General features: G+C 37.5%; 1 protein-coding gene and 1 pseudogene across 1 annotated transcript; both read right to left on the bottom strand.

The window, feature by feature from the left end:
- Window positions 1-6,940: 6,940 nt before the first annotated feature.
- On the bottom strand, window positions 6,941-7,961 carry LOC143716492 (C3a anaphylatoxin chemotactic receptor-like; annotated as a pseudogene).
- A 174-nt stretch (window positions 7,962-8,135) lies between these two features.
- Window positions 8,136-12,615, bottom strand: LOC143715934 (C3a anaphylatoxin chemotactic receptor-like). The gene is made up of 2 exons (XM_077207858.1): window positions 12,510-12,615; window positions 8,136-11,343 (listed from the first exon to the last, which is right to left on the bottom strand). The coding sequence occupies exons 1-2, from the start codon at window positions 12,511-12,513 to the stop codon at window positions 10,346-10,348; spliced, it is 1,002 nt and encodes a 333-aa protein (XP_077063973.1). The 5' UTR covers window positions 12,514-12,615; the 3' UTR covers window positions 8,136-10,345.
- Window positions 12,616-14,364: the final 1,749 nt, after the last annotated feature.

Here is a 14,364-nt window from a genome sequence, read left to right as displayed (position 1 = left end):
GTTATGTGCACAGTGGAATTCGATTGCACATTGCCCCAAAACAGCAATCAACATCCACGAATAGATTAATGAGCAGCTGTGTTCTTACAGGATCTCATTTGATCAAGTGGTGCTCGTGAGGGACCAGGGCTCTAACATTAAAGCTGCCCTAAAAAATTATCACTGGATACCATGTGCAGCCCATGTTCTGAACACAATTCTGAAACATACGTTCAGTGGATCTGACATTGAGGAGGTAACGGAGATGATTGACGCGTGCAAGGGCATTGTCAAATATCTTAAAAAAGCCAGTGCAAGCACAGCTCTCCCACATGGCTAAGTCCAAGAGTGTGAGACTCGTTGGAATAGCAAAATTGACATGCTCAAATCTGTGAGCAAGCAATACACGGAAATTAACGAGCTACTCGAAAGCCGGGGCAGGCAGAGCGCATGAAAGGCATATATCAAAACACGCTCACAACCGTGATAGATTTCTTGGAGCCTTTCAAGAAAGCATCTGAGGAGTTGCAGGGAGAGCACTATCCGACAATGCATTTAGTGATGCTGTGGTTTTACAAGCTGGGCGCACACTGCCAACCAGTCGTTGGAGACCCTGAGTACAGGTCTTTGCTCCATACATGCGCACTTGCTCTACTCCATCAAGGGACTGAGGACTCGCCTGGCATCATTCTCAGAGGCTGCACTTCAGCCCGCTGTCTTTACCTTACAAGAAAGCTGCCCGGCCCCCTGTGGACATGCGTCACCCGCGAAATGAGGAAAGAGTGTGTTTTGGTCCCACTGAGGCCGGACCAATCTCCATTTCTCAAACATTTCTCAGCTCCTCTTAGTTTGAGCGGCTGAAAATGTCAATATTGCAGCAATGATCCTGTTGTATAACACGAACGCCTGCAAACAAACGCCAACACACACAAACTGTGATGACGCTCTCTTATGTGCGAGAGCTATTTTAAGCTTTTGTTGTTTCCCCCTGTGGCTCAATGGCGAAACCCAAAGCCTTCGCACTGGAGACCCGTGTTCGATCCCAGGTCTCGCAGCAGATAAAATTTAGTCTCGCCGCGGCCAGACTTGCACCGAAACTTTTCCAAGAAAATGCGACTGTTCCAGTGTATTTTGCAGTAAACAAGCCGGTACCATGGCCCGCTTACCTGCACAAAAATGCCGTTTCCACGGCGACCCAGAAAAATCATATAAGCAGTGTATTTTCTGGTATTCCGGCCACAGCCGATGGTGTTATGAGTGTAATAAAAATGCCCACAGCCCAGTGTTCATTTCTCATCGTGGGCATGGTATAGTGGGGTTACCGATATCTGTACGGCCGCGGGGTTGCGGCCTCGCCATCTACATTTATAAGGTTTTACAACCTAGAGGTTACCGCCTTACAAGCCAAGCTTCTGTCGGTATAGATTTCAGTGCTATCTGCCCCACTGTGCCGGCCCAGATGCTGAGTGTCGCTTGTGAATCGCTCACTGAGCGATAAAACAGCTCCATGGGTGTTGAATAACCCGTACTATTACCCAGTTCAGGCTGAACACGTTCACCCTGTCTGTGTAAAACACTGTTAACATAACTAGCTCCTGTAGGATGCTATTTCATGGGGAATGATGCTTGCAGCCTCTCTTCTTCGACTCTCTGTGAGTCTATGGGATTATGCACTATATGAGCCCCGGGCTACTGCCCTTGGGACTTTGGTGTCGGATCCCAGTACGCACGGCGTTTTGCATTGTGTTCCCCATAGCGTAAGATATTACGCAGTACGAGAGATGCTCTCGTAAGAGAACATACTCGGTTACTAACGTAACCTTGGTTCTCTCTAGAGAGGGAACGAGTACTGCGTATCTTGCCGTGCATACATAGCTCAGGTTCGCTTCGGCGATGAAAACCAGTTGTACCAGCCTAATCGAGCTATGTTTATAGGGCGAGACCACACCCTTTCTGGCGGGACGTGACGAAATGGGCGCGAAATGCCCCCATTGGATATGTGTCACGCAGAGCCTCTCTCGATAGGCTGCTGCTGTTGTCGCAGGGCAGCCAATAGGCGCGCAAGCCGTCTTGCCTATGTCTGCATGCTGCTGCACAGCGTTTTACATTAATTCAAAATTAAGGATAATTTTTGGCTTCAATATCTCGTGGAAAAGAGTTTTCCCCATAGCGTAAGATATTACGCGGTACTCGTTCCCTCTCTAGAGAGAACCGAGGTTACGTTAGTAACCGAGTACGTTTTCTTTTCACATTCATGAAAACCAAAAATTACATTTCTATATGTAAATTCAAATTAGGATTCACATAACATTTGATAAAATCACAAATGTCACACCAAAATGTCACTGTGAGAGGGCAGTTCCAAAATAAATGTAAAGAAGTTTCAGGTTTCTCTAAACAGAATGAACAGAGGGTATTACTATCATTCTTAAGTCTTTTGAGAGAACACTTATCTGGATAAAACCTATGAATTAATTTAAAGTTATTTCTCTTATTTTGTTAGTAATCAGGTATTTGTGAGGTAATGTCCAAACTTTTTCCCAGGGAATGTCACTTACAAAACCATTCCAGTAAGATATTACATATGGCATAGAAACATACTCTTCCTGTAACAAGACTCGAAAGAAAATAGATTTATGTTTATACAGTAGGTCCTTATTATTCCAAATTATATAAGAGTGAGGTGTAAAATTGTTTAAAGCTGAGGGACCAAGCTAAAAATATTTGCCTATGAAAAAGGGATAATTTGATAGGGATTTTCATGATGTTATAATTACAGGTTAATAAGAATTCTAAACCCCCTAGTTTAGAAAAAATATATCACTTTTAATATCAGTTCATCACACACAGGTTTCGTGACATCATCATATAACAGAAGTCCTATTTCATTGGCTAGGCGCCAACCAATAAAACGGCTCCTTTAAACACCCCCGCTCCCGCCCCCTTCCTCTCTCGCCGCCACTGAGTTGCAAGTGCACAAGTCAGTTTTGCACCTAATATATCGCGAAAAGAGTAGCAAAAGTCAAGGCGCGAAATTTGAACTTGCAGTGACAGATTTGAGAAGTTGCAAGTGTCAATTTGAGGCTGTACTGCGAATTTGAATGTTAGAAGAAGTGAAAATTTGTATTACAAGTTTGTGTCTGTCGTTGTATCTTTGTCAATGGCATTTTAGACATTTGTGCCTGCTTGTCTGCAGCTTCAAATTCAGAATACATGTTTGTGACTATTGTCTGCAAGCGCAAATCTCAGCGTTCAAGTTCACATTTTTATTTTACAGGTTTTCACATCGGAGCTGTGAGTGTAAACGAATATTTATTGCAGCATAAACGAAAGTACGAATATTTATTGTTCAAGTTCTCAAATCACATCTACGTGCTCTCGAGTTTTGCTACTAATTTACCTTCATATTTATACGCCAAAAAGAGTTTTTGCGTGCATATACACCTGTCCCACACACCCTTTAAAACATAGTTACTCCACTGTTGCTACAATGCTAAGTCATAAATCAGACTAAATCAAAACAGGTTTATTGACCTAAAAGAACAGTCTCACTCCCTCTATGGAACAAACTGTCTGATTAACTTTGTGTGTATGTGTGTGTGTATATGTAATTGTGTCTTTTTAAGAACTAACTTAACAGTATACTTGATAAACATATTAAAATTTCTTACAAAAAACAATATCCGTGTGTGTGTGTGTGTTCGTGTTCTTAATCAGAGTCACAGTGCTTACAAATGAATGCCGGTAACCCTGGAGTGCAAGCTTTGTGGGCCCGGAGACTGGAACCCAGGGAGTAGGTAAATACTTAAATGATCACATGACTCCTATCTTATCCCTAAGTGGTAGAAATGGTGGTGTTACAACTCTCCCCGTGTTACAACCATAACCGGTCTCCCCTATCGATATAAAAAATATATTGATATATTTTTAAATGTGATATGGAATTAGACCATATCGCATATATATCGATAGCTACTAGAATAAATTATTCTTTGTTTAAAATAGGATGATATGAAACGGGGCAATGTAATTATTGTGATCAGGCAGAAACAATTGAACATTTTTTAATAAATAAATAAGATATGACAAAGAAATTGGTTAAAAAAGAAGTAAAACATGGGTGTTGAATCATTTAATATTGACTAGTCTTTTCAGTGAGCATGCAGAACAATTTAAAATATATAGTGCTATTATAAATATATTAAAGAAATTGGATTAGACTGGAGAATTTAGTTTTTTCTATCTCTCTTTTGTAAATTTAAATTATTTATTTTTCTAACCGCTTATTAGTGCTCCACACTCCAGTCCAGTTTGCCAACCGCCATAAAACCATAGAAGATGCTCACGCAAATGTAAAATAGAGAGCCTAAGTCCCTCCCCTTCCGGTGGACCACCATGGGACCTTATTTCGGAAAAATGTTGTATGGTAGTCAATGGCGAGAGACAACAAATATTTTGATCTCGTTTGAATTGTGCCCTGAATCACACATATGATGTTTGTCAATTTAAAAGACACATTTTAAAGTCAAGAAAGTCAGTTTGATGTAAAACTGTTGAGGTATAAGACTGTGAAAATACGTAATTACAAAGACTACAAACCCAAAAGGTGCGCATGTGACGTCATACCTTTTCTCTCAATGAATGAAGCTAACTTTACTGAAGCTAACGTCTGTAATTTTTCTATAGTCTAACCTTATAATCGCAACATTACGCCATCATGCCTGTGTGTTTTGTACCAGACTGCAGACATACGAGCTTGGTGACGTAGCCTACATAGTGCGAGACGAGAGATGTAGTTCATTGAGCGATTTTCACATAAAAATAAATGTTACTCTTCTGTTTTATGACAAACTGCGACTTTCTTGACTTTCATAATTATCTTTTAAATTGACGAACATCATGTGTGTAATTCAGGGCACAGTTCAGACGGAATAAAAAGATAAGTTGTCCCTCGCCATTGACTACCATACACATTTTTTCCGAAATAAGGTCCCATGAGCCGGTGTTGTGCCGAATTTCGACTCCCTGCCAAATTATTACCCCCCTTGTGTAAATCAGTATCTGATTGCCTAATCCTAACCCCACCCCTAATCCTAACCCCTCCCCCACAACTAATCCTAAACCTACCATACTAGGGGGAAAATAATATGGCGGGGGTCAGAATTCGGCACCATACCGGAAGCGGAGGGGAGGGGCTTAGGCTCTCTATATGATCATTAATATTAAACGCAAAGCTTCGGAGATAGCAGTTGCTAGCGTGGCAAGTTCAAACTAGACGGACATTCAAGAGATACGGTTTACAGTCATACCACTTATTTGCCTACACAGCATTTTGACACATAAATAATTATGGGTTAATTAAGATATATTGATTTCAGATTAAACTGTTTTAAAATCGTACCTGTTTGTATCTCATAATCCGACATAGTGTACAAAACAAATGGATGAACTAACCCTTTAGTAAGGCATGCATTTCAGCTATTTACATTTATGGTAAAATAGCCTAAATCTATATTTTTTGTTGACACATCAGCTTTCATTATCCATCCTCAAAAAAAAAACATAGAACAATATTTAGTTTACACTGCTTCTTTATACGTTAATTAGCATATTATTTCATTTGTGTAATTTGATTCAATTCAATTCAATTCAAATTTATTTGTATAGCGCTTTTCACAATACACATTGTCTCAAAGCAGCTTTACAGAAATTGCATTTCGGAAATGTACATAGAAAAATACAGTTAGTTAATCAAGTATTAATTTATGGCATAACATATCGCCGGCTTTGAGTCGTCTCTTCACAGGCGTCGAGTCGTCTCTTCACAGGCGTTGGGGCATCTGAAGTCTCCGTGAGAGGCTGGATACAAACTGGAGCTGACGAACGCTATTTACCTCGGGACTAGTGTCCCGAGATAACAGCAGAAAGACAGATGGGAAATAATTAGCATAGCTGATGTTCATAATGTTAATGCATTCGAACTGATTCAGCAGTAGTATCAAAGGTTAAGGATTAAGTGAATGCTTGGTTAAAGAGATGCGTCTTTAATCTAGTTTTAAACTGGGACAGCGAGTCTGAGTCTCGTACAATATCAGGAAGGCTATTCCAGAGTTTAGGAGCTAAATGCGAGAACGCCCTCCCTCCTTTAGTGGACTTAGATATCCTAGGAATGACCAGAAGCCTCGAATTTAGTAATCTTAAAGAGCGCGATGGATTGTATGGCGATAGAAGGTCTGTTAAATACACAGGAGCTAAACCATTTAGGGCTTTATAGGTCAGTAGGAATACTTTGTAATTGATACGTAACTTAATAGGTAACCAGTGTAGAGATGATAAAATTGGTGTTATATGATCATATTTTCTTGATCTAGTAAGAACTCTAGCAGCTGTATTTTGCACTAACTGTAGCTTGTTTATTGAGGATGCAGGACAGCCGGCTAATAAAGCATTACAGTAATCTAGTCTCGAGGTCATGAATGCATGATCTAACTTTTCTGCATCAGAAACAGATAGCATGTTGCGTAGCTTAGCAATGTTTCTAAGGTGGAAAAAGGCTGTTCTTGTAATATATGAAATATGATTTTCGAAAGTCAAGTTGCGGTCTAGTATAACACCCAGGTCTTTTACTGTAGTGGATAAAGTAACAGGACATCCTTCTAAATTAAAGTTGTATTGTAAGGGATTTTGTGGGTAGTTTTTTGGACCAATAAGTAGTAACTCCGTTTTATCTGAATTTAATAGCAGGAAATTACACGTCATCCAGCATTTTATATCATTTAGACACTCTGTCAATTTAGATTAGTTAGTGTTTTCATCTGGTCGTGATGAGATATATAATTGAGTGTCATCAGCATAACAGTGGAAATTAATTCCATGTTTTCTTATAATATTACCAAGTGGCAGCATATATGTAAATATTTGATTCTATGTTTCATTTAAACTTCAAGTGTTGAAGATTGGGTCATTTCCGTTCCTGTTCCACCCTGAGAATGAGATATGCGTTTGGATTGTGAATGTTTTGAGAGGAATGTTGTTCCTCTGCAAATGCACTCTCGAACACCATCACTAAAGACTGCTTGAGCTTTTTCTGAAAATCTTTACACATGAATATGTACAAGAAGGGATTCAGGCAGCTGTTCAAGTAGGCAAGACTGATTATGAAGAGCCCTATCTGGTCGTAAACCTCCTTGAAGCTGGTCAGCTCGTCCGATGGGTTTGTCGCATTCATTTCATGCAACCACACCTCAAGGAATTTGTGAACATAAAAGGGAAGCCAGCAGAAGAAGAAGGCCAGGATTACTGCCAGGATAATACGGAAGGGTTTTAGTTTATTGTTTTTCCGGAGGCGCTTAACTCGTACTCCGATTGCTACATAAAAAGCAGAGATTATGATAAACGGGAGAAGAAAACCCACCACAAAACGGTACACTACCAGCCCCTGGTATGTTTCTAGTCCCTGAAAGTCATGAATGCACATCGTTTGTTGTGCAGAAGGGGAAAATGTTTTCCGAGAGATGACTAAAGGCAGGCTGCAAGCGACTGACGCTAACCAAATAAGCAGGCAAATTATCCTCGCTTTACGGACAGTTCGTTTGGTCCGGGACCACACCACCAGCCAGGTGGACAGGCAGCGGCCCAGATCGCTGTCAGCAGGAAGGTGCTGGCAAACATATTCAACACGGTCACCAGGCTGCTCAAGAAGCACATAAAATTACCAAAAGGCCAGTCGAACTCACGGTATTCGTAAATAATATTAAAGATCAGGAAGAATGAACAAAGGAAGTCTGTTACCGCCAGGTTCAGAAACCAGATTGTATTGACAGTGCTTTTCATTTTGAGACCTGTGATGAAGATGACCAGTCCATTGCCAACAACACCAAGTACAAATATTATACAGTGGAGGACAATACTGATTTTCCCTAAGGAATTCACTGTGACAACTGCTTTGCTGGTTGTTGTCGTCATATTGGATGGGGCTACAGTTTGGTCTGAAATAAAAAATAAAATAAAAAAGCTAGAAACACACAAAGACAAGTATGCATGCTCATTGTATAACTAGATATTTCATTAGAGATGTGGAGAAGTGCAACAGGAAATTGCAAACTTTGTTCATTGAAACTGCTGTCATTTTAGTAAGAACCACAGATGTAGGCTACTTAATCATTATGACTTTATTTGTGGAAGAGGCTGAAACAAATATACACAAAAAATATTAACCAAAATCTTTTTAGCCAAACTATCTGTTACTGAGTACTATCAACATTTGAGCCTGAATTTAAATAATTTTCAAAATACGTTGAGTTAAAGAAACACATTATAATCCACTTAATTCATTTGGAAAGCATCAAGGAAGAAAATGTGTGAAAACTAAGAAACTTTTTAAGAAAAACAAGAATACAAAGTGCAAATGAAAACAAACTATAATGCAGAAACTGTCAAACATGCTAAACATTTAAACTTAAGTGAAAAGGCCAATAATCTTACCTTTTGTCTCTGTGAATAATAAGCAATGCGAGTTGTTTGAAAACCGGTCAGTGCATGTTTCATTACGTATCGTCCCTGATCACAGTTAAATATCCGTCTAAGGGTAAGAGAGGAGGGAGTGTTTTTTTTTTGCTTATCATATTCATTGGAAACTCAGAAATTTTAATTTCATAATCAATTGCATAATGCTTTCTGAAGTCTGTCCAAAGTCACTATGTCACGGGCACGGCTCATTAGTGAGAAATTCAGGCGTTTGGCTAATTCTTAGCCAAATAAACTATGGGTCGCCATGACTTACTAGGAATATAATTCTAATTACTCTAAAATATTAGTAACAGTTTAATGTTTATTGACCTGTATTTCTAAACAACAACAACAATAAAAAAAAACATTGAGACATACTGTATAAATACCTCTTTGAGCAAGCAATTGTAAGATAGCAATTATTTTGTTGTCTGGTTTTATATTTTCTTTCAGCACCTGCTTTAGCAGCATTCGCCGTAAGAGGAATTGTATTTTAGTAATGCCAATTCTCGATGCGTTGTTTATTTTACTTCACAAACACACATCACATTTGGTGATTTATTGAGTTCAGGGTTGGTAAACACTGCTCTTCCACAAGGAACCCAGGTTTCTCCATTTACTGCAAGTCTGAAAATAAATGGTTCTGATCATGTGGTGATAGATGGATAGAAGGATTGATTTATGCTTCTGTATTTTATTTATTCTCATTTTTAATTACAATAATTAGCCCATATAATATAGTCAGTGTTTGAGCTGCCCTTCAAAATATGATTATTTGCAGTGTTGGGGAAAGTTACTTTTTAAAGTAATGCATCACAATATTGTGTAACTCCGTAAAAAAGTAAATAACTGCATTTTCTTAGTTATGAAAAGTAATATGCTACTTTTGCATTAGATGAGTAAATGCATGTTTACATTTAGTCTAGAACTACAATAACATCATGTTCACACACGGCAAACACAACTCCTCTGCACTTACTCACGATTTTTCTCAATATGGGAGAGCTGGGAGAGCTGTCAGTCAATACATGGGGAAACAAACTTGCATTACTTATTTGAAAATTAGCCGTTATAAATTTAAAAGTAATGCACACTTTACTAGTTACTTGATTACTTTTTGACTTGCGCTACTTGCAATGAATTACACCCAACACTTATTATTTTTCATAGAAAAAGCATGTTAAAATTTAACACTGTGACTGTTTTATGCCTAATAATAAAGGTCAGACAGCATAAAAAATGTTCTTTGTATTTATATACAAAAAGAGGAAGACCACAGACAGCAGGTTTCAGAAATAATTGCTTCAGTTTTGGTGATTAAATAAACATAGTACTATATAAACATATACTAGTGCTAAATTAACAGTAGCCTACAACGAGGCTTAAAGATTGTGTAAAACAAGTCAATGGAAAAGAAATGCATTAAAAATGTAAAACTAAAAAAAATGTTTAAAATAATTTTCTATTTTAAAATTTTCCCCAAAGCCATACAATAAAACATCTGTAGGTTTCCCATAAAATGCATGAACATTACAAAACATTATTATCATCCCAACCAGTAGACGCAACAACACTGACTCAACCAATGGCATGAGATTGGGGTAGAGCTATCTGTTAGTCCAACCAATGGAAATCAGGGGGTGTGTCGGAGAAACCTGCCTGAAAAGTAATTTTATTGGTACATAAATTACACCTTTAGAACAAGCAAGGCTTTGGACCACTGCTTATCTGGCATGGGATAGAAGGTTTCAAGGCAGCAAAGTGGAAAGCTTCTTAATATGCGTTAGCAGATCACTTCAGACTAATACAATGAATTAATAACTCTGGGACTGATTTTCTAAAAGCTTTTTTTGTTGTCCTAGCTGTTGCCAGTTGAAGAGAAGGTTGTGTCATTCATCTTGAGACCCTGTGATTCTGAGAGGGCTGAACTAGTGGAAGGGCGAGATGATCGGAAAGGCAGATGTTCTTCAGAAAACGCTGTCTCCAACACCAGCAGTAGAGACTGCTTAAGTTTCTTCTTGAACTCCTCACACATGAACACATAGAGAATGGGGTTCAGACAGCTGTTGAGATGAACCAGGCAGTTAACAAGAGGTCCTATGTCGTTTATTACTTTTTCACTCCACTTATTCTCCTTTGCAATTACGGTGGACAGCTGTTGAACATGAAATGGAAACCAGCATATGAAAAAGGCCAAGATCACAGATATGATGACCCGGAAAGGCTTAAGCTTCTTTCCTCTTTTGAGACGTTTGGCCCTAACTCCGATAGCAATGTATGAACATGCAATGATCAGGAAGGGGATGAGAAAACCCACCATAAACCTGTATATGACCAGAGACTTGAAGATACTGAGGGGGTTTGTAATATATATGCATTGTTTTTCCTTTACTAAGCGGTGGATGACAAAGGGGATGCTGCAGAGGATGGATAAAACCCACACGAGTGCACAGATGATGCTGGCTTTGACCAGAGTTCGTTTGTTTTGAGCCCAAACAATCACCCAGGTGGACAGGCATCGGTCCAGGCTGATAGCGGTCAGCAAAAAAATACTGGCAAACATGTTTAGCACCGCCACGAAGCTGACAAACTTGCACATGAAGTCACCGAAGTGCCAAGCCATCTTGTGAAAGGCAGTAACAATGTAGAGGATGATGATTAAGATGAAGATGAAGTCTGCAATCGCCAAGTTGAGAAACCAAATGGAGTTGACGGTCGTCTTCATTTTGTAGCCGGTCACATATATGACAAGCCCGTTTCCAACGAAACCCAGAGCGAAAACGACAAAATATATGCATATATTGAAGATTTCAATCCTTGATAAGGCTTCAGTCTGGGTTGCATTTGTCACATTCGCTGCACAAAAAAGAGAAAGCAAACTGTAAAAGAAAGTCATAACATTTCTGATTCTTTCTTTTGATTTTGAATTGGTTGAAAACTGAATTAAAAGGATTCATTCAGAAGTCCAACTGATTCAGCACTCTGGTTGCAGCGGTTAACAGCTTACTGGAGTTGGAAATTAATGATTTTCAGTTGCACATAAAGCTAATGTATGTCTTTAAAATAATTTTGGCATAGTTATTACAGCACTGATTTTAAGTATGAATCTTATTATTGTTGTTCAAATTAGAACCTTAGTTACCAGTTCATTGTTAAAGACGCTCAAGATTAGGCTAAATTATATTTAATGAATAATAACATTTTATTTGTCAGAATTCTCTATATTATGTATTAAATGCATGACATGTGTATCTTTTACTAAGTATTTTATCTCCAAAATATGATTTTTCTTAAACTGTAAGAATAAACAAGAGTACTTATAACCCAACAAAGTATTTTTGCTGTCTACAGCTTAAATTATGGCTGCTAGGTTAAAAGACTTTGTCAGCAAAAGTTGGTGCACAATTCACATGCAACATAAGACCATTGAAAAGACAAAATATTATTTTCCTGCTTTTCTGGTCTCATTAATGCTTTCAGCCAGTTTTGCATTTAAGCAAATACATTTTGCATTAAGCGGTAAATAAAGTTGCAAATGACGCATCCTTTTTGACCACAGCTTTTTAACCAATATTGACTTACACGGCATGTATTGCAGACGTGACTGAAGTCTCAAAAACTAGCCAGAGATGCAATATATATTTTTGTCTTCATTTTTTGTCTTTTTTTATCTTACAATAGTGGTTTACACTGATAAACAACAGCAGGGATGGATGATGAGATCTCTTTTTGACTTCTGTTGGATTAGAGACTAAGCTTTTAACTCAACGCCATGCTGCATAATATCTTGATCAAATCAACAATTCAAAGAAGTCAAGATAATGAACTTAACCAAAGGGGTGGAGGAAGAATTTTTTTTAATTATTATTTTATTTAAAAAGTCATTGCAGCAAATATAAACTGCCCACATCACTCACTTCTTTCCACAGGGCATATGTCTCAAACAGAAATTAGCTTGCTATATTATATGAAGTGTAACATAGTCATAGCCACATGAATATTGTGTAGATGTAGATTCTTACCCATTTTCAGTCCTTTCCTTCTGTTCTTTCTTCAGGTGTGTGTTATCAAAGCTCACAACAACGTCTTCACATGAACAATCGGTGGTTGTTTCCCCTTCATTTGTATGAAAGAGAAAGTGGGTTGGAGGGATGATGCAACAAGGCAACTATGCTTCTGTAGAAAACTATTTTGAATATCAGCTTTCAAAGGTTTAAGTTACAGTCTTCCATGGTAACCTAAAATAGAATCATATCTTTTATTAACATTAATTTAAAAAACAATAATTTAAAAAATGCATATATTTATGACAACAGCAACTAAGAATTAAGGGCAGAGCAGATAATTATAGTTCTGCACTTTGATATTGGTGTTTTGAGCATGATTATATTATGATATTATGAAAAACAAATGCAAATTTGACATGCCACATTCTGTTGATAAACTTTCTTCTTGAGTGTTTAAAAGCAGTACAGAAGATGCCATCTAGAGGCTATAATCTTCACTTTATTTTCTTCCTTTATAAATAAACCCTTCTTTGGCTTATTTAAAAAAAAAATTCTGCATGATGTATCTTTTACATCTTTAACTTTTACACATGTTTTACTTTGAACAATGTTGAACTTGGCATTACAGTACTTCTCCTGCTAATGCTAGGATGAATAGTTTGTTGGAGGAGCATTAGCTCATTTGTAAGCTGCTTCTTTAGCTAAAAGCATCTAACGAATAAATGTGAACTTATCTAAAGACCAGACCTTTTAAGCCATTGAGACTAGTTTATCATGTTTATCTTTCGAAATGGACAAAAAGCACCATAAAAGTGGCTTATGCACTGTAAATAGTATTCTTAAGTCAGTGACGGCATTGTAGAAGGAACAGATTTGTGCTTTTGGCCTTTTTATATTATGATACAAACAAAAACTTAATTTGAATAAGTCAGAAACGTGTATGCTAAGACCTATGTTCACGAGAATCTGCGGAAGCATTCAGAAAACAAGACACTAATTTTCATGACAAAGTCCAATGATGAAGCAAGAATAATAGGTATTAAGGAATGAAGCAAAATATAATGCAAATACTGTTAAGATATCACATAATTTCACTCAGAAAAGAAGTAATCATGTGTTCATTCACATGCAATTATAACTGCAATTTTAAACACTATGTAACTTTTTTTTTTGTCTGAAATGTACAAAATTTATATAATGCTTGAGTACATCATGAATCCATCTTTCAAACCATGGCTTTTTCTATACGGGACACCTATAACAAGTGTTTATAATCAGACTGTTTTAAACATAGCAGGACGCCAACCGCTTTGGAGTAGCCCAGATTCCCCTATTTGATAGTGAGGAAGGGCAAGGTGCTTTATGCCAAAAAGGTTGTTTAACATCATTACACATAATCTTTATAAGTTGTTTTTAAGAATTAAATGTTGTTATTACGTATTATTATGTTGTTAAATGTCCAATATTCAAAATGAAATGACCATAACACAGTTTACCCTGACTCATCCTTGAAATCTCTCGAAAGAGAACACTTCTACTGTGATCTACAATAAAATTAGTAATGTCAGTCATTCCTAGTTTCCTCATAAGTACAAATACTCAGGTTTTGCATTTTTAGCAGTAAAGGAATGACTGAAGCAGGTTACCAGGAACAAAACTGAATAGTTTTGAGGCTGTGATGTACGAAAGGGAAATTTGTTTTGTCATGTTTACATAATGCTTTAGCAAACTATTTTTGTTCTCTTTTTCTTTTAAAGCAATGGTTTGAGGCTTCTTATGATTTACAGTTTTGTATTCGCTTTGGTAATATTTTCACTTAAGGTGTACATTTTCAAAACTCTTATAAGCTAATATAACAACAGATCATCAA

Source organism: Siphateles boraxobius, unplaced genomic scaffold (assembly GCF_051911475.1).
Source record: "Siphateles boraxobius isolate OS27281-9 unplaced genomic scaffold, OSU_SipBor_1 6, whole genome shotgun sequence".
NCBI lineage: Eukaryota > Metazoa > Chordata > Actinopteri > Cypriniformes > Leuciscidae > Siphateles > Siphateles boraxobius.
This window is presented reverse-complemented; position numbering and strand designations above follow the sequence as displayed.